This window comes from Triturus cristatus, chromosome 7 (genome assembly GCF_964204655.1).
Source record: "Triturus cristatus chromosome 7, aTriCri1.1, whole genome shotgun sequence".
NCBI classification, from domain to species: Eukaryota; Metazoa; Chordata; class Amphibia; order Caudata; family Salamandridae; genus Triturus; species Triturus cristatus.
The window spans coordinates 262,483,371-262,504,286 of record NC_140590.1 but is presented as its reverse complement, the minus strand read 5'-3'; the positions used below and the strand labels follow the sequence as shown (position 1 = coordinate 262,504,286).

General features: G+C 46.6%; 1 protein-coding gene across 1 annotated transcript in view; it reads left to right on the top strand.

Moving 5' to 3' along the window:
- The first annotated feature begins 2,317 nt into the window (after positions 1-2,317).
- Positions 2,318-20,916, top strand: part of LOC146809362 (insulin-like growth factor 3.L) — a 112,945-nt gene continuing 94,346 nt past the window's right edge. The window contains exon 1 of the mRNA XM_085616165.1: positions 2,318-6,383. Within this exon, the coding sequence (XP_085472291.1) occupies positions 6,216-6,383 (168 nt within the window). The 5' untranslated portion in view covers positions 2,318-6,215. The remainder of the gene's footprint in view (positions 6,384-20,916) is intronic.

The window sequence follows — 20,916 nt, the reverse complement described above, 5'->3', positions numbered from 1 at the left end:
AAAAATCAACGGTCTTCACTAATGCCCAACATAAAAAAAATAGGAAAATGTTTCAAATTGTGGCACTCTGTATAGCGAAAGTCCAAGAGCACTACTTTGCTTTAATAGCGTTAACACCAGAATCAATGAAAGAAGAGAATCATACATTGTAAGGTAAGTGGAAAACACTTTCAGATGGATCCCCACCGAATCCAGGAGGACGGTCACCCACGCTCTCATCAGCAGCAGACTCGACTACGGCAACGCACACTATGCAGATATTACCCAGAAACTCCTCCTTAAGCTCCAGAACGTTCAAAACACTACAGCCAGACTGTTCCTAAACATCCCCTTCCGCAGCCACATCACACACACCTGCGTGAACTCCACTGGCTCCCAGATGACAAAAGAATTACCTTCAAGCTCTTCACGCACGCATACAAGGCCCTTCACAATGCCGGACCACCATACGTGAACCACCGCCTCTCATTCCACACACCCGGCAGACCCCTCTGCCCTGCACAACTGTCACTGGCCACCGCCTCATGGATCCGCAGGCCCAGAACCAGAGGAAGATCCTTCTCCTATCTCGCCGCCAAGACCTGGAACACCATGCCCTACCGCCTCAGGCAATCCCCATTGCTGGCCCAATTCGGGAAGGACCTCAAGACCTGGCTCTTCGAAAGAACCCAGCGCCCAGACGCATCTGCAGACCCCTCAAGCGCCTTGAGACCCTCTCGGGTGAGTAGCTGCGGTTTACAAATCCCTGATTTGGTGATTAAAAGTTTGATTAAATCACTTACAGATCCTTGTTCCAATACACAAAATATCTTCTAAATCCTGAGAGCTAAAAAAACATTCCTAGGGCTAAAACATTTTAGGATCATAAAACCACCACATATGTTTTTCAATGAATTTGACTAATTCCGCTCCCTCTCTGCAGCCGCACTCCCAGGCTCAGTGAAGATTCTCAACACCTCATTCTCATTAAAATCAATTTAACAAAACATAAACTCCTTCTGACTGCAGACCTCTCCTATCAGCATTTCTCGAACCCTTCAGGTTCTGGTCTGACTAATAGCCTCTAAATACAGATTTGAGTGGATTCAGGCATTTCCATCTAAAAGAGACTTGGATACCGTTGGTGCAGCATGTGCAGTGGCACCGGGGCCCAGGGCCCCGAGTGATCCATTGCACTCTGATACTTACTGTATTATACTAACCCAACAGCTTTAAAAGAGGCCATTTCCTTGCTTGTACCAGGACCCCAGGCATTCTTGCTACGCTACTGTAATCGGTATTCAGGGTCCGGCCATGGTATTCTAAGATAATGGAAGGAGCACCAGGAAAAAGTCCAAACGCTAATAAGGCAGTCCTTTGGGTTTCTTTAATTCTTTATGGTAAAACATGCAGTCAGGCATCAGCCAACGCGTTTCATTCTTTACAAAAGAACTTCTTCAGGACAAAATGAGTAATTAGCAGAGATCATGTTGAGGTCAATTCACGGAGGTATATTAACCGAATCCTTACTGGAAACCCCTCAATTAGAGTTCCAGTTCATTAATAGCAGGCACAACAGTCTATACCAGTGATGTGAACGAATCATTGCGAGGTGTGTCTCAATAAGTATATCTCAATAAACATATCACAGGGAATCCCATCCGGAGGCCCCAAGTAAGAGTTCCAGTACGTCGAATCCAGCCCCAAATATCTAAGGAGTCATGGAAATGTGGATGGCAGGTGCGCCTTGGTATTACCGCATGTGGTGATACCGCATCATATTATGGCGACGAATCCTCCACAACACAATATAAAAGGCATTCTGCAGCATGCATGCATAGAGACAGAAAGTTGTGAAACTGTGGTGTCGCTAAAGCGGTATTGCCATGACACAAATAATTAAGCAATGCGGTGTTTATAGTGGATTACAGCATGGGAAAAGTGCTTGGTGAGCACTGTCCTAAAGTTAGCGGTTACTCTGCGTCCATATATGTGAAAACACCTGCAGGAATCTTTTCTCGTATGATATTCCTGTTTCGTGGCGGTAACCTCTCAATTCAGGGTTATTAAACCTTGTGGGACCTATGTTAGAAGCAACACGACACTATGCCACTATACGGGAGCCGACCACACGCATAGTCTGCGCTGTCGTATTTTTACCATGTCTACTCGACCCATAAATAGCACAGGCCCTGTTATGTCAGAGGTCAGACGATGCCCGTGTCATTGGGGTCAGAGGTCACTCAACGACGGCCAGTATGTTTTACAGGGATTGTTTACTTCGCCGAGCAGAGAAAACAGAGAGGAGGGGAAAGCAGGAGGGGCAGGTTGGCAGAACAGTCTGATAAACACACAGGCTGTGACCGAGCTCTCCGAGTGCAGGGATTAGGGTCGACCTCCTGTGGGACCTGCATTTCTAAGAACTCGGTCTCTTGTTTGAATTAGGCCGTCCTGAATCCACAAAGGCCTCGGTGTGCGACCCGCCCACCCCACACCCTGATGTCCAGCCACACAGGGCTGCCCGCCCGCCCCCTGCCAGCTACCCAAAACAGCTGAGTAACCTTCCCTCTCAGAGCCCTTTGGCACACAAACACGCGCAGGGCAGCGGGTGCCATATGGCGGCAAAGCTCCCCCGGACAAAGTCCCGCTACCTCTCCTGCCCGCAGAGCACATCCCAATGAAAGGTGCAGAGCTCCGTGAAGGCTGCAGAACCAGCAGCTGAGCGCTAGAACCGGCGCATAAAGCAGATCTTGGTGAAAGGTGCTGAACCGACCAGCAGAGCTCCCTGAAGGCTGCAGAACAAGCATCTGAGCGCTAGAACTGGCCCACAAAGCAGATCTCAGTGAACGGTAAAAATCCGACCAGCAGAGCTCCGTGAAGGCTGCAGAACCAGCAGCTGAGCCTAGAACCGGCGTATAAAGCAGATCTCGGTGAAAGGTGCTGAACCGACCAGCAGAGCTCCCTGAAGGCTGCAGAATCAGCAGCTGAGCGCTAGGACCGGCTCATAAAGCAGATCTCGGTGAAAGGTGCTGAACCGACCAGCAGAGGTCAATGAAGGCTGCAACACCAGCTGCTGAGCGCTAGAACTGGCCCACAAAGCAGATCTCAGTGAACAGAACAGATCCAACCAGTAAAGCTCCTAAAAGCTGCAACATTAGAAGCTGAGCGCTAGAACTGCCCACAAACCAGGTCTCAAAGAAGGGTGCAGATTCGATCAATAGAGCTCAACGAAGGCTGCAATACCAGCTGCTGAGCGCTAGAACCGGTCCACATAGCTAGAAGAGGAGCGCTGACGCCGACTGCACAAGGAGGGCTGATCGTGAAGGCTGCAGAGCTCTGGGAGAGTCGCTTATCCAGACATCTATTCTGAACACCCTTGGCGGCTGGCACCACACAATAGAACTCTAGGAAGCTGCAGGTCTCTAGGAGAGCTGATGATGATAGAGGCTGCGGAGCTCAAGCACTGAAGGTACAGGCTGCGGAGCTTAAGGACTGAAGGTACAGGCCGCAGAGCTCAAGGACTGAAGGTACAGGCTGCGGAGCTCAAGGACTGATGGTACAGGCTGCGGAGCTCAAGGACTGAAGGTACAGGCTGCGGAGCTCAAGGACTGAAGGCACAGGCTGCGGAGCTCAAGGACTGAAGGCACAGGCTGCGGAGCTCAAGGACTGAAGGTACAGGCTGCGGAGCTCAAGGACTGAAGGCACAGGCTGCGGAGCTCAAGGACTGAAGGTACAGGCTGCGGAGCTCTAGAAGGACTGATGATACAGGCTGCGGAGCTCAAGGACTGAAGGTACAGGCTGCGGAGCTCAAGGACTGAAGGTACAGGCTGCGGAGCTCAAGGACTGATGGTACAGGCTGCGGAGCTCAAGGACTGAAGGTACAGTCTGCGGAGCTCAAGGACTGAAGGTACAGGCTGCGGAGCTCAAGGACTGAAGGTACAGGCTGCGTAGCTCAAGGACTGAAGGCACAGGCTGCGGAGCTCAGGGACTGAAGGTACAGGCTGCGGAGCTCAAGGACTGAAGGTACAGACTGCGGAGCTCTGGAAGGACTGATGATACAGGCTGCGGAGCTCTAGAAGGACTGATGATACAGGCTGCAGAGCTCTAGAAGGACTGATGATACAGGCTGCGGAGCTCAAGGACTGAAGGTACAGGCTGCGGAGCTCAAGGACTGAAGATACAGGCTGCGGAGCTCTCAGAAGGACTGATGATACAGGCTGCGGAGCTCTAGAACGACGGATGGTACAGGCTGCAGAGGTCAAGAAGGACTGATAATACAGGCTGCGAAGTTCCTGAAGGACCGAAGGTACAGGCTGCAGAGCTCTAGAAGGACTGACGATACAGGCCTCAGAGCACTAGAAGGACTGATGATACAGGCTGCAGAGCTCAAGAACTGGAGGTACAGGCTGTGGAGCTCTATAAGGACTGATGGTACAGGCTGCAGAGGTCTAGAAGTACTGATGATACAGGCTGCGGAGCTCTAGAAGGACTGATGACACAGGCCTCAGAGCTCTAGAAGGACTGATGATACAGGCTGCGGAGCTCTAGAAGGACTGGTGGTACAGGCTGCAGAGGTCTAAAAGTACTGATAATACAGGCTGCGGAGCTCTAGAAGGACTGATGATATAGGCTGTGTTGCTCTAGAAGGACTGATGATACAGGCTGCGGAGCTCTAGAAGGACTGATGACACAGGCTGCGGAGCTCTAGAAGGACTGATGATACAGGCTGCAGAGCTCAAGGACTGGAGGTACAGGCTGTGGAGCTCTGGAAGGACTGATGATACAGGCTGCGGAGCTCTGGAAGGACTGATGATACAGGCTGCGGAGCTCTAGAACGATGGATGGTACAGGCTGCGGAGCTCTAGAAGGACTGATGATACAGGCTGCGGAGCTCTAGAAGGACTGATTACACAGGCTGCGGAGCTCTAGAACGACGGATGGTACAGGCTGCGGAGCTCTAGAAGGACTGATGATACAGGCTGCGGAGCTCTAGAAGGACTGATTACACAGGCTGCGGAGCTCTAGAAGGACTGATAATACAGGCTGCCGAGCACAGAGAGAGCTGCAGATCCAGCAAGTTGATCTAAAAGCGCGTGGATATCCAGTTGATAAAGCGCTTTGAGCGCTTTTACCAAACAACCAAAGCTCCAGGAGACGGCAAAGACGTGGCAAGACTGATGATACAGGCTTCAGGGCTCTAGAAGCGCTGCAGATCCAACCATCAACTCTTAAGACAGGCTGAAGACCCAGTCATTAAAGGCCTCAACACGCTCTTACCAGACAACTAATGCGCTCGGAGGCTGCAGGGCTCCAGGAGGGAATCTGATGCACTCCTACAAAGCACTTCATGACCAAGGAACAGCATAAATCAACCACCGTCTGCACTTTCATCGACCTTCCAGACACCTGGGATCCTCCTCCCATGCCCTCGCTCATACCCTCCGCATCCGCTAAAGCTACAGTGGAGGACACTCATTCTCCTACCTCGTTGCCAACTTCTGGAACGACCTTCCCCCTTCAGCTCTGAACCCCTCCTTCCCTCCTGGAATCCAGAAAGGGACCCAAGACCTGGCCCTTTGACTGGTACCCCCTCAGCAGCTAGACCCTAGCTCCTGAATACCCTTACGGGTGATTAGCCCTGCTCTACTAATCCTTATTTATTGACCGATAATGCCACAGGCTACAGAGGTCTAGGCGGGATGATAACACAAGCTGCGGAGCTCTATGATGACGCTGATGCTGTAGAGACTTAGGAGAGCTGCAGATTCAACCAGCAGATCTCTAGGCAGTCTGGAGATCTGGTCAGTGAAGTCAACAAGGCTCTATAAACCTGCAGAACCAGCGAGCTGAGCTCCAGGGCGGGCTCTAATCCAGGATTCTGAACCTGCCCACAAATCTATAAGAGGAATGCAGCTGCAGGCTCTAGAACTCCAGAAGGACTGGTGACGTAGGCTGCAGAACACTGGAAGAGCTGCAGATCCCGTGAGCAGATCTCGAGGTGGTCTAAAGATCTAGTCTGCAAACTCTAGGAACGCTGCAGATCATACAAGCGAAGATCTGAAGGCTGCAGAAACACAGCGAAGCTCCATCAATGCCGGTTGTCACCCAACGGCCTTGTAGGAGGTGTGCAGAGTTCTAGGACTTCTAGGGTGCCCTCAGACCCAGCAACGCAAGCTCTACGGGACTTCAGATCAAGCAGCAAGGCTCTGGAGGGCTGGAGAGCTGTAAGGTGGGCAATGATCAAACCAGCCAGGCTGGAAGAGGACTTCAGAACTCTCGGGGGCTTCAGATCCAGGAAGCAGAGCTTTATGAAAGCCAGCCGGCCAGTGGTTCCACCCTGCAGAAGCGCAGCCATGGCTTTCCTGGACATGCCCATACAGGACTGTGCACAGCTGCGTAAGAAGGTAACATGGCTCCTTGTCCATCATCTCGCGGCTCTTGGGGCACTCTCTTGTAGTGCTGCTGCTTTCTTTTTATTCATGCCTTAGCTATTGTTCTTTCTTGAGTCCCCATTGTTCTAGTCTTCTTACAGTCTCTCTCTTACCTCCTTTTCCCTCAAATGCCTCACAGTTTACTAGTTGTTCTTACTCTTTAGGGGTTCTACTGTTTTTCCTTTTGCATGATGCCTTTCACACTCTGCCTGTTTCTCCCTCTTTGGGGAGCTCCTGCTGTTTTCTGTCAGGGTTCTCATTTGTGTGTTCTCGCTTGCACCGCCTCTTTCAAGCTCTCTAGCTTGTTTCTGCCTCTTGGTGGTTCTCTCATTGCCTCCTGCCCCATGCATGATCCATGTTCACGCTTCCTTCCACCCTCCTCTACCATGGGTTATGGTTGGCACCCCCGTTGCCCTGTCTCATACAGTGCTTAATTTGTAGAAGAATATGTGTCGAAGACCAACGTTTCTCTTATAGGCCTGTGGCTGGCTCAACAGAATGTTGAGTGCCAAATACCAAAGCTGCCTAGTCTTGATTACACCTCGCGCCTTTTTCATCCACTACCAGTGCTTAATTTGAAAAAGAATAAGTGTTGAGGACCAAAGTTTCGCCTATAGGCCTGTGGCTGGTACAGCATAATGTTGGGGTGCCAAATACCGAAGCTGCCTAGTCTTGATTACACCTCCTGCCTCTTTCATCCACCACCAGACACTCCCTGTCGCTTTATCTCACTCTTGCAGGTTCTTTTTACTTCTAGCTTTCTCTCTTTGTCATTGTTTTTTCATGTTTCTCTTCCCACTTCTTTCCTCTTTTGTGTTTTTTTTCTCTCTTGTTCTGGGGAAAAGTCGGATGAGAAAAAATAGGTGATAATGCCGAAAAATACGTTTCAGTGGTCCCCACCTGCAACCTCCGGCTCAAATTAAGCCCTGGCTCCATTAATCTTGCCATCTTCCTACTTTTTCCCCCAGTTTTCCTTGAGCTGTTTTGGGTTTTCCTGTAGCTTCCTGTCCCATGTATGATGAATTTCCTGCTGTCTGTAATTTTTCCCATTGTTAGGATTTTTGGAGTCCTCCATCTCTCCTTTTTCTTGTGTATTATCCCTTTCTCGCTCTTCCTCCCTACATTTCCCCCAGTAATTGAAACCTTACTGCTATTGTTGAAACTGAGCCGCTCCAACTACAAGGCCTTGAGGGGTTAACAATGTAATTATTTACCTGACTGATAGTGGTAAAAAAAAATCCGCCATTCAATCCATAGGTTAAAGGAAAATCCACTGGTGGACTCTTTTGTGGATCGAGTATTTCCTCCATAAATTAAAAGTTTTTTCGTTCAATCAATTTCTACATCAGGGTCTTACTGTTTCCCCCTCATCTGAGGTGTGCCTGTCAGTTGTCGCCTCGTGAGTGTGTTATTGTGTGGCTATGAGAGCCTTTCCCAGGACTTTATGAGTGCTTCTCATGTATGTGAGCAGAGGTGACAGTGTGGACACCTGTGGATTCCAACACACCACTAAGGTGGTCCTAGTTGTTGCCTTTTGTTAGCCATGGCCACTGGAAACGTCTGCATATATATGGATTTTCTGCATTTGCCACATAATTCACCATCGGCTGCACAATATGCAGATTTTAACAAGAAAAATTGTTTCTAGCGCAAACAGTTCAAAAGTTACTTAAGCGCAGCAACACATTGCTGTGCAGTGAAAGCCCTCTGCAAAGGTTGGCTGGTCACTTTTCTGTTGCTTATTGCTATATTGAGGTGTTAAATTGGTACTAATGATGTGCAGACGATGCCCGTACATTTGTTAACAAGCGTAAGAAATTGCAAAATAATGAAGTGCTCCTAGCATGACATGTGGCGCAGACCGTGATGAGGGCCACCGAGTCTCATATATCCTACAGATATTCATTGGAGTTTTCAGTATAGGGGCCCTCGGTAAGGATGGGGCCAGGACCCCCCTTGAGACCTTCCTCTGCGCTGCAAAGGGTGCAGAATCCTGTTTTACGCTCCTGTCAGGATACCCGACCATCCTGCAGAGGCCCCACTCCCATGCCCTCCCCCACCCGCAGCTGCGGCCAGAGCTCTCTGCAAGCCTCACAGTGGCTTCCTTTCCATCTCCCCAGTAAGCCAACAACCCGCTTCCCCCCCCATGATCCAGCATCCCTGTGCCCCCTCCTTTAGCCCCCCCTTGCTCCTGTATTGGCCGCCGTAGCAGCAGCCATGAAACCGTCACAACACACTGACGTCAGCAAGGATTGAGCCAGCCTCTGAGGGCACCCACCAGGTCAAAACCCGACCGGGATTCGCCCAAGTGGGCACTGATTGAAATTCGACAGGTGGCACCTTTTTCAGGCGTCTTGGCCGGAAATGTAACATTGGCGACCATTCGTTCATTTTCTACCGGATCCAGGAGGCCTCGGAATTCTCCTTGTGATTGGCCATCATTTCAGTGCAGATTATGCACTGTAGCCAGCTGTGTGCCTGAAGTAAGGCCCCATGGCATTGTGGGAGATGCAGTCATGAATTTTCTTTATTCAATGTTGATTTCGTCAGCTCTTCGGAGGAGCTAAAACATAGCATTTTAGCATTTTTAAACAAAGCATCAAATCAGCATTTCCCAAACTGTGTGCTGTGGCCCAAGCAATTAATATAGATGCCTTTAAATTCTGTATTTGTCACATTTGCTGTGCTTCAAAGACAGAGGGCAAATGTCAGGCTATGTTTTCTAACAAATGGCTGCTTATTTTTTAACATTGGGACTGGTGTTTACAAACGTCTCTCACTTTCCAGTTAGAGAAAGAAAAGTAAAGTGAATTATGTGAACATTTTGCTGGGGTACAGGGAGTGTGAAAGCAAAGGCTGTAGGATGTCATTTTTTCCTAGCACACAACAACAAGTAAACACCTGTAATGAACTGTGCACATTCAGCAGCAAAGAAAGCAAAAATGAAGCACGTTTTTTCTGTAAATCTGTATGTTTGATGGAAACCAAAATTCAAGTAGGATCAGAGCAAATCAAGGCACTTTACTTGGAGATGCACAAATCATAAATATTCACTGAAACCGATTTCCACACATTATCATTTATGTGCAATATAGTTTTATCAGTAAACCTGCATGTCTGTGCAAATTTAGTGCCATTTGAGTGGAAATGTGTTGTCTGTAAATAGCTCGTTACTACTCGATGCTTTAGTTACATTATGAAATTGCCCTCCTCATGTCCATTAAAGGTAAGTGGGTCGCGAAAATGTGGCATTCTAAAAAGTGGGTTGTGGTCTGAAGAGTTTGGGCAGCGCAGTATTAGATCATTCCAGCCACCAGGCAGAATGTTTTACATTTAACAAGTAGAACCATAATTGAACATTGGCATGTTGGAGTGGGAAATCTATAACAGCCATCACATGTTATTGAGTTATGGTAATTTTCTATACATCTAAACTGTTGTATAGCGACACCTTTGAAGTTTTTCAGACTAGACGAGGTGATGCATGTTTCGGCCGCTAAAGGGCTTGTGACAATATTACATTGAGCACTGAGTAGAAAATGGTGCAACTTCACCTTCCGCAATTATTGCAGCTTCTATGGAACGAAGCAAACGGATGTCACTTCAATGTTGATACCTCCCAGGTTGCATTATGTTGTGCACCGCACCGGGGCAAACATGGAGATCAAACAATTTCCTCCCTTACTTATTGTTTGCTAGAACAGATAGAGCTGATTTGACTCCACTTTTCAACTAGCTTTCAAGAACAAACAGCCCCCTGATATGATAGAAGCACCCATGGTGCAGACCACTTGCAGATGCGCACCTTACTGTACAGAGCCCACCTTTATTTGTGAAGACATTAGTCTATGGTTTCCTCCTGATGGCATTGTGGACTTGGATGCATTAACATGACTGTAGGCGTCCAGGCTGCCCACTTGTAAGTTCCCCTGCCTGGCCATTCACAGAGTAGATCACATACATTCATTCCAGTGTCATTTCTTAAAGAAGGTGATTTGCTGTTGTGGGTAAAAATATCCCGCATCATGAGATGAAAGCAAATACAGAAATACAACAAATAAATGATTTATGATGTAAATTAGATGTTTTTGATCGTGAAATCAGCCATACAACACATACATGATGTACGACATACATTACATATTTTTGATCATGGAATCACAACAAAAACAGCCTGGCTGATGCACAATATTTTCTGTAGCAATTTCAATGAAGGGGAGAAGTCTGTGTGACCGGTGCTAATTTGGAATTTTTGATATAATTTGCAATTATAAGTGGTGTGAAGTTTATCACACCCAGTATTTACCCAGTGTGGTAAAGTTAGGACTCTATATTACATCTTAGCAGGTAAAACCAGCCAGGTTTTAACATGGGTAAGAACCTGTACTTATCAAGACATGCGGGTTTTGGTGAGCTGAGCATTTCAATCCGCATGTTACTTCCCATTCAAGGGAAACACTGCGCATAGGTGCCACCTGATACATTCCAAACCCTGGAGTGTCGGATTTTATCAGGTGATCTGTCCCTTAGTTGTACTCAGGCCCTTTGTGTCTTTTCTCATTACATTAGGAGGGTTCCCAGCTCGTTCGGGTGCACCAGTCCGAGGTCAATAAAATCTATACCCAAGCCATTCTGCACATATCAACAGGTTTGGAACCTGGTGGGGTCCACTCAAGCTGTCGTCCTCCTGAGGTCGATAAAATAAGTACAATTCAGTTGGGTAATGGTAAACATCTGTTATACAGTGCTAAGAAACCCCTCTGAGTGAAGGTGGATGAATGATTTACTAATACATGTTATCATGTTATCTTAATGAAATGCTTGCAAGAAATCTGGCAAAAGACTGCTTTAAAACATCGATTGATTCATGCTCAATCTAAAGAAAAGGGCATAGCAAGCTTGTATAGTGAGTACAGCGCATAGTAAATGTATATATAGATATACACATATATGTAGCGATCGATCAATAGATAGATAGATAGATAGATAGATAGATAGATAGATAGATAGATAGATAGATAGATAGATAGATAGATAGATAGATAGATAGATAGATGATTACTGATGCCAGGGGAGTTTAATCAGCAAGTGGCAGCAGGAGTACAGCTTTGTACGTCACTGATGTAAAGTTCAGGGTGCACAGCATATGAATTCTGTGCAGAGGTAGCATTCTCGAAGTGTGGCTAAACCTACCAGCGTCTTCTGTGCTGGCTTTGTTTGGAGGGGGAGTACATTGGAAGCCAGTCACGATCCGTCACACCACGTTTCCTCCATGGCCAGAGAGAATGATCAGTGTTACTTAGGAATTAAGGGGAATATTATCAAGAAACGGCGTTAAAATTATCGCCGCTTTAGCGGCAGAAAACTGCCGCTAAAGCGGCGATAATGGGCTGATAATATGCCCTTGAGAATTCCCATAGAAGCCCATGTTCTGGTGTCCACATGGGCTTCTATTGGAATTCTCTGCGGCATATTATCAAGCCCATTATGACAGCTTTAGCGGCAGTTTTCTGCTGCTAAAGCGGCGATAATTTTAACTCCGTGCTTGATAATATGCCCCGTACATTTGCTCACTTTCTCCAACAAATCTCCTTTAAGGGGCTGAAGAATGGTGAAAGAGTCTTGGTGCTCCAAGGCCCTCAACTTGCCATATCTTGGTACACTTTCTTTTGATGTAGCTCGAGCTCGACTCGAAGAGATTGGCGAGCCTTACATGAGCGCCAGTTGCTTTACAGAAGGAGATGTGTATTTCCAGATTGCCCAGAATCACAGACTATTACACAGACGCCGAAAGTCGAACCTGGCGCTCAAATTCCAAAGTCAGCTGCTGTGACCGTTACGCCACACCCTCTTCCAACTTGCTGGTATCCATCCACTTTTCATGTTTTCAGAACCGTCGTTGTCTTGTTTGTCTTATGTTCCAACGCTCTAAAGAGGTCTGTGCGACATACAGCACCTTATAAAACTCCTACATAAATAATTGATAAAATATGATTCCATTTTGAATTTGCCACTGTGTGCTTGCCGGCATTATTGCGTCTTGTATGGATCACGAGCCGTGGACCTGTTAAGAGCAGGATTTATTAAGATAAGCAGAGAGGCAGTAAAGATAACAATATGTGTAGTTAATCTATTATGCCTTGCCGGGGGTAGATAAGGTAAGCTGGCTTCTTTACAGCAGTGGTAATACTGATAAAAACAGTCTTTTTCGTGGCCCTTCCTGAAATTTCACAACAGACAGGGCTTTTCGTTCATTGCCAGCTGGACTTTAACTGACTCCTGCACTCAACCTTCAAGTTAAGTCTGGGCATGGCCTGCCTTATCTCCACAGTGCATGGTTCAGTGTCCATACAAAAATGCCTCTTGCACCCCGTTTATTAGGTGGAGCCTAGCGTTGAAGCGCATGCGCTGCTCACTTTGCAAGGCATGCTGTATTAGGGTATGTTTTAGAAGTAGTGTGGAAGCCCCACCTATATTTTTCATTGACTGGGTCATCGTCCATGGTAAATGCTGGCTTCCCATTGATAATGAGGCTTCTTAGTCCCTCCTTGTAACCACCCTGTCTCCTTTTGGGACCACCCATCAGGACTGGATCTTTCACTTGCGTTACACTGTCTCCTTCATTGGTTGGTAAGCACTATATTTTCTTTTAGGTCTCGCCTAGCATTGCAGCGCATGCGTTGCTCGCTCTGTGAGACCTATAGTTAGAGAGGAGATTTTAGAAGGGGGCTTGAAGCCCCGCCCCTTATTTCCATTGGCTTGCCTCACTGTTTATGCTAAACGGTGGCCTGCCATTGGAAATGTTTTTTTTTGTCGCTGCCCTTTCTCCTTTTCAGACGGCCCATTCAGACAGGCTCGTCTGCTTCACGGCTGTCGTGAAGCACTTTCTTATCTTTAGGGTGGGCCATTTGTTACTTGTCTTGCCATCTGTTTTCACTCAGCCACGTGTTTATTTTTGCATCGCGCTTTCACTTAAAGTGAAAATGAAAGCGTGATGCAAATATAAACAAGCGGCTGAGTGAAAACATATGGCGAGCGCTTGTTTTTTATCTATGCAGCTCCAGTAAACATTGCTTTTAAGATCTGTCTTGCCCCTTAATTAAGGGTGTGGCCGCTATTCTCTCAACGTTATGTGCTGTTTTTGTATTACTATAATCTTTTTTTCAATTCCAATAAACACTTTTATACCGTTTTCGCCGAATAACGAGACCAGAAGTAGAATGGTGCTGTACAAGGGCAGCGCCTGCCCTCTTATCTCTTGTGACACTGCCTTGTAATGGGAGATGGCTGTGCCCTACCTATGGAGACCAATTAGGAGCTCTGTTCTCAAAGGCGTGGGGGGTTTCTTTGTGGGTGAGGGGCAGGTTCGGTGCTGCTTGTCGCCGTAGGACCCTCGTGGCCAGTATTGTGCTTGTGAGCTTGGATTTACGTGGAATGCTGGACAATAATCACGACTGGCTTTTGTTGTTTGCATGCCCCCGCCTACAGCCCGTAGCAGAAACAACACGTACAGCACACGCTAATTCACAAGGACACTGGGCGAGCTTTGCGAGGCACTTTCAGTGGATGCAGCTGACGCCTCCGAACACCAAAATAACCCGCTGACTCTGATTATCACTGGGATTGCCAGTTCTCGCTCAACGAGGGAGTTCTTTTCCTTGTGTCTGGCGGCCGTGGTGTTCACCCTGATGAAAATCCAAACGCGAATCGGTGCAATGCGGAAGATGAAATGCTTCCCCTGTCAGTTCACACAGATTATTAAATCCTCTCAGTCCAGCATCGGTGCATTGATGACGGCTTCTTTCTTTGATCAAGGTATGGGAAAAACACTGTCTTAACGGTGAGTTCGAGAGTTTCAGATGCTTTTATTTGATATTTTTCCAAATTATTCTAATTTTCCGTTATGAGGATGTGAAAATCTGAAATGTGCTGATGGCTCTTGACCCTTTATTCCTGAGTTTAAACAGAGAAATATCAAGTTGAATGAAGAGAGGAGCTGTTTGTATTTTAATTCATAAACTAACATTTGCCAGTTATTCTAACAGTCCTATTCCAGTCGCGTAGTATAGTGTTGTGGTCGCGTACACGATCTGCCTAGAGTTGTTTTTAGAAGCAAACGTTGACAAATGGCACGTCATGCTGAGTGCCCCAACCTCTAGAGCAGAGGCCTTCAAACTTTTGGATGCCGAGACCCCCTTGTCAACATTTTGAGGTGTAAGGACCCCCTCCTGACAAAAATGTCTAAACCTGTAGGCAGGGCTACTGGAAATATGAGGCAGGTGAGGACCAAATACGCGACAGGTTTGACTAAATTGTGTGGGAAGAAAATGTAAATGATGTTATGTGATGCAGCGTATTTTGGGATAGCATTGCTTCATTATTATGAAATTAATTTTTTGCACACAGTAACACAGAGAAAAGATTCCACCCCATCAGTACCTGTTTATAACCAAAATACAGCAATTAACATCAGAAAGATTTCTAGTCAACCTTTGTGAAGGGGCTTCCACTCCACAGGAATACGTGCTGCCACATTAGAAGCTCACCTGGCCCGGGCCGGGAGAAGCAGGGGTCCCTTAAAACCCTGGCGGTTTTGTGCAGAGTTAGGCAGTTTATCCATGAAGCTTTCCTCTCACTCACTCACTCCCTCCCTTCCATCCCTCTCTCCTCTCCCAAACCCGGATCCCTCTCTCACTTTGCAGGCCATTTTCTGTCACCCCTTTTTACAACTTCTGAACTCTCCCCATTCAACCTCTCACTTCACCTTTAATCGCCTCTTGCCATTCTGTCTTTTCACTGCCCTCATCTCGAACAGTCTCTCGCATTTATCCCATGGCCTCTCTGGCCCCGTCACCTCCCGTGCCCCTCAGCACTTCTCATTCACCATTTTTGTCTATTTGTATCTTACACCTCTCCAGTCCCCCCATTCATCTTTCACATCTACCCTTTGTTCTAACAGAAGCACTCACCTTTGGCTCACACTCACTTTTTGCGTGTCCACACTTCTCTTCGGCACTTCACATTTCTCCTCATCCCTGACCTCTTCAATCTAACGCTCTCACTCCCTTGCTGTCCTCTCTCATCGCTCCTCACCAAGCATGGGGTCGGGCCCGTATGCTCCTCTCGGCCTGTGCCAATCTGCTTTTTGTTCCCTAATTCAAGAAGGCATGAGTTGTCTGTCACGCTGTTTTGGTGCAGGCCGCGCAGTTATGGAACTTGCACCCTCCTTTGCTTCGCTCCACCAAGAATCTATTATGCTTTAGGAAGATATAAAAACCTGGCTCTATGCTCTGTAGGTCACCCCATTTGGCTGGTTCTCCTTCTCCTTCTGTGTGTTTCTCATTGTCCTTCCGGCAGCAGATGGTTATTAACCGCAGGACATCTTTTGGTAACAGTAGCACACTACAAATGTAAATAATAATAATAGGGAGAAGCAGGGGAGCCACTAGATCAGAACTTCGGGGGGTGGGGGCTAACACTCCTAGCCACGGCTGGCCCTAACACTGGTTACACACTGTGCAACAGTCTTTTTTGGTGCCCCACCCCCGTTTCCTTCTCCATGAATTCCCTCACAACCACTCACCAACAATGCACTTCATCTCTCTATAGCAGCTTTCTGACAAACATTTCATTTTTTATAGCGCTACTCATACTTAGTCACACTAATTTCTGTGATCGGCATGGTACATATTCTTTGTAGCAGGCACATTAGCCCTCTGCACTGTGTGAGTGCCCATGTGAGTGCACGGTGAGAGATGCAACAGTGTGAGAGTAGGGTGAGAGGAGTGACTGCAGGGTGAGTGAGGTGGCCGTACGAATTTGAGTGTGGATGCAAGTTCAGAATGGAACGAATGAATGTATGATTACTGATGGGCTTGTTTGAGTGAGTTGCATATTGAGCAGTGAGTGGGACAGGTGAGTGAAGTGTCACATGAGTGCAGGGTGAGTAGTGTGCTGTGTGACTGCAGGGTGAGGTATATGGTGAACAGCGCAAGTGCATTGTGAATGCAAAGTGATCACTGTGAGTGCAGGGGGAGCAGGTGAATGGTGTGAGTGCATGGTAATCAGTGTGAGTGCATTGTGAATGCTGTGAGTGCAGGGTAAGCGTGAAAGAGAAGGGCGAGAATGATGAGTGAGTTGTCTGAATGCAGGGTTTATTCCCAGGCACTTGAAGTAACTCAGCATGTTATTGGAGGCAGCGTAGGGTTTAAGATCTAAGTTCAACTATTGCTATTATGGCATCAATCTGGGATCGAGGGTGGAGGAAATAAATAATGTGCTGATCCTGCAACAAACTTCCAGTCCTATGGTTCGGGTAGCCAGTAGATTATTTTGATGGCCCAGTTGGTACAAAAATAAGCAATCACCTAAAACAGTATTTTAAGCACGTATCTGTGCATGCTTTGAACAGCAAATATAAATAGAAAGCACTTTTAATTGTGTTCTAGGGCTGCCGCACTGATCCATGACTGATAATTAAAGAGAACAAAGACAGAAAAGTCAAATAACGAATGAATACATACTTTTTTATTTATAAGTCTATTAGGTGTCAAGAGAAGGTCTTTGTAGGCTCTTTAAATAACACATGGCTCGCATTTTTCTTTTAGCAACCCTACTTTATATTCCTTTTTATTAAATGCATTCTCACACTACAGCAGTAAATCTAAAATACAAATGTAAGGAATAGGCAGAGTGAGGACCTAGGGGGTACTGGAAGGGGGGGGGGGGACACTAAGCCTTTGTAACCGGTTCACAAAGGCATGCAAATATGCAAATGGTCTTTAAAGACCTGTGAAAATTCTGACGGGCGTGCCGGAGATAAGACTCCAGACACTGCTCAGCTGAGCCTCCAGCAGCTCGAGTTGCACTGCAGCAGCCCGGGCTGAGACACAGGATGGAGGAAGAGGGGGGCTGAATCCCTTGGGCCTCGGCAGAAGTGTGCTTGGGAATGCGCGACCCCCTTTGCATCGCTCCACGCCCCCCCTGGGGGTCGCGCCCCACAGTTTGAAGACCCCTGCTCTAGAGTGTGCATCTCATTGCTTCCTTTTGGAGGTACTGGAGAGGCTGGGCGCTGAGGTAAGAGGCGTGTGTTTGGAGCAGGGCCGGCTCTAGGGCGGTGCGATCGGTGCACCGGGCACTGACTTGGAGTGGGGGCGCCATGTTGTTGTTTTAAAAACACCTGCTGCCATGTTCCTTGTCCCAGCAAATTTCAGGCATCAATAAACATGTCAGGATAACTCCGGTGATTAATGGTCTTCCTCTCGAGAGACCGGAGCTTTGTCTCGTAGCGGAAGTTTTGACTCATCGTAGCGCAGAGGGTTATGCCTGCTGCAAAGAACTTGTCCAATTCAGATCATAGAAGTGCATATACTATTAATAGGTCAATGTGTTATCGCTTTTGTCAGAGAGAGCCTTTTTAGGTCTCGGCCTGACCTAAGCAGCGCATGCGCTGCACTCGTCTTACGAGGCTTCTTGGAATCGATACGATTCCAGAAGCCTCGTCTCCGCTCCGCCTTAAGTTTTGATTCGTGCGCGTCGTTTTGCGTCACGAATTATGCCAAAGGCAGTGCAATGATTGCACTGAAGGCATGTCAATAGGCGCTTGTTGCCACCCTGTATCCTTTAAGCCCTGCCCATCGGGATTTGATCTTTTACTTGCGGAGGGAGACAGTGTCTCCTAATTAGCCGCTAAGCACTTTTTTGTGATCATTCCCCTTTGGCAAAGGCCGCGCGTGTTTACAATTGCATCGCGCTTTCACTGATAGTGAAAGCGCGATGCAATTATAAACACGCGGCTGCCTTTGCCAAAGCTGAGAGCTTTTTATGTATTTTTTAATCTCGGGGTCCCCACTCAGCTGCATTGTGTGATCGGGCGCAGTTTCACCTCATTTCATGTATCTTGTAAACTTTGGGTCGCCCAACCAACGAATTCACGTTGATATTGAAAATCCTATGAGAAATGGGCATTTGAGCATTTCTTTCCGTGGCGCATTTTCGAAGTGAAAACCAGGACATTGGTTCAAGTTCTGTTCCAACCCCTCTGATGGTTCGCTTCTTCGGGGTAACAACAGGACCTGCTTTCTGGGCTGCTTGTCATGCGTCGGTGAACACGGCTTGCTAGGTACGATGCTATTGGCTAGGAGTCCCGGGATGGAGATCCCCGCAGCTGCTCGTTTCTCAGAGTAAACAAGCCCCGCTCGTGCCTCCTATCGCCATCTGCCCGTGTTTGCCACAAATGCCGGCCGGGCAGGTGAATAAATCCGTCTTTCTCATCCACCTATTTTGTGACCGGTCCTCACCGTTGGGCCAGTTCCGAGTCACAAGAAAATAGGCTTCTTAATATAGTGCAACACATTTATGAATAACTGGTGACCTTGGGGCTTTGTGTCCAATGGCTAACATTTGTCTAGAAAGGCTTGCAATTTAGTTGCAGTGCGCCCCATTTGTATTGGCAAATGGCGCCTAGAAACGTCACTACGGCACAAACCACATTTTTTCTCGACTTGTGTCGTTTGTGAACTAGGTTATGACACTTGACAGCCGTTTGAACTAACATCAGCAAACAGCCCTGCCACAGAATTTAATGTCAGTGGAAATTGTGTGATATTAAAGAGCGGAAGCCACACCCATATTTGTGTTAGCGAGATAGCCCAAAGGGTTCGGGTCATGCTGCAAAAATCGAGGTTTCACTAGGAGTTTAAAAGGAAAGAAGACGAGAGGAGACGAGAGCGACCCTGTCGCCTTTTCCAGTGCTGGTGAAATTCGTGCCATTCAGTTAGATCTAACTAGCAATGAGTTTAGAGTGTTAAGTACTCACTACGTACATTTAATGTGATCTGCGGGCATACATTTGAATTCTGGGAGGGGCAGGTCAGCCTTTCATTCTTATTAGCATTGCTATTTACAGCACGTTGAAAACCACGCTGATATCCCCCTAGTATACACAATGTTGTTACCATGTGGTAAGACCGCCTGTTAATAATGTTAAGAACGAGCCACAACGCATTTTCCTTTGTCGTGTGGGCAGTCCTTGAGGTCAGGTTTTTACTAGGCTTTCACTCTGTTTCCGCTATCGTTTTGAAGTTTTCGGCATCTTTCATTGGCACCCTATTCCCACATTTTTTTTATCTCAGGCGTGGTCTCCAGTCAGCCACAAATGCTGCACCTAGACTGTTTCTAAACAGCAAACAGGTTCGACCAGAGCCTTCTCCTAAAAAAACCAAAAAAACAACACAGTCACACTGTTCCCTGAGATCTGCAACACTAAAGGATTTTTGTTTGTGCTTCAAATTACTATTTCCAGAGCCACTGGAATTATGTGGCAGAAAAGGACTACATTATTCAGCAGGCTAACTAAATTATGTGGCAAGAAGAGGCAAATTATGCTCCATCATTTTTCATTATTTTGTCATTTTTCACATGGTAACACTGTCCGGCAAAGATTTCACCTTATCAGTGCCAGTTTAGCACCCAAATACAGCAATAAGCAATTGATAGATGGCCAGTCAACCTTCGCGTAGGGTTTTCCACTGTGCAGGACATGTCACAACATTTTTAGTAACTTTTGATCCATTTGAGATAGAAAAACACATCTACAGCAGTTGATGGAATATGTTTCAAATGTATCAAATTTATAGTTCTGTGGAAAATGTAGAATTGCATAATTCCAGTGGCCCTGGCTATTTCTACCAGTCAAGCCAGTGAGAGCTTGAAGACCGGGCTGTACTGTTCCAATTAGTTCTTGTGCCCTAAATTGTCATAAAGAAAGTACTTTAGACAACATTTTTCTTTAAGTAGGTCTTGAAAACACAGAAATGTGAACAAAACATTTGTGCTTGTCTAAAACAGCATGAAGCATGGCCTGGCAGCATACTTCACAGCATCAATCATTATTATTATTTTTTTAGTTTTTGGAAAACTATTATAAATGTCTTCTGACAATTTTTGTCTTTTTACTGGCACATCCATCTTAGTATATTTAACTAACCTACAAGACTAGAGACGGGGACATTATTGACCCATAATTATTGGTTCTTGGTGCCGCAGTGTTTTCTAAAACAAAAAAATGGATCAGCATGAATTTTCTTAATTCTGATAGTATGCAAATATTTACAGTGTTTCTCATTTGATGAGTGGAATAAAATCTGTCTTTACAGATTCCGTGTTCTATAGCACAAAACACTGGGCACATTTCTGTTTGTTCTCTCTTTGTTCAATGCACCCTTTTGAGAAGTAAATTGTTACTTTAAGGCCTACGTTAGAAAATATGTCAGCATGTTTGCCTTACAAAAACCCCAAATCTAAGTTTAGGGTAGATCACAGCAAATCAAAAAGAAGAGTTGATCAGTTATATAAAACAAGCATTAAAAATGCAACAGGTCTCGCCTTTGATTAGGTTAAAGCCATTTGCTTTGCTAATGGTATTGTATAGCAAAGCAAATGGCTTTAACTTAATAAAAGGCGAGACCTATTGCATTTTCAATGCTTGTGTTACTTGCAGTTTAAC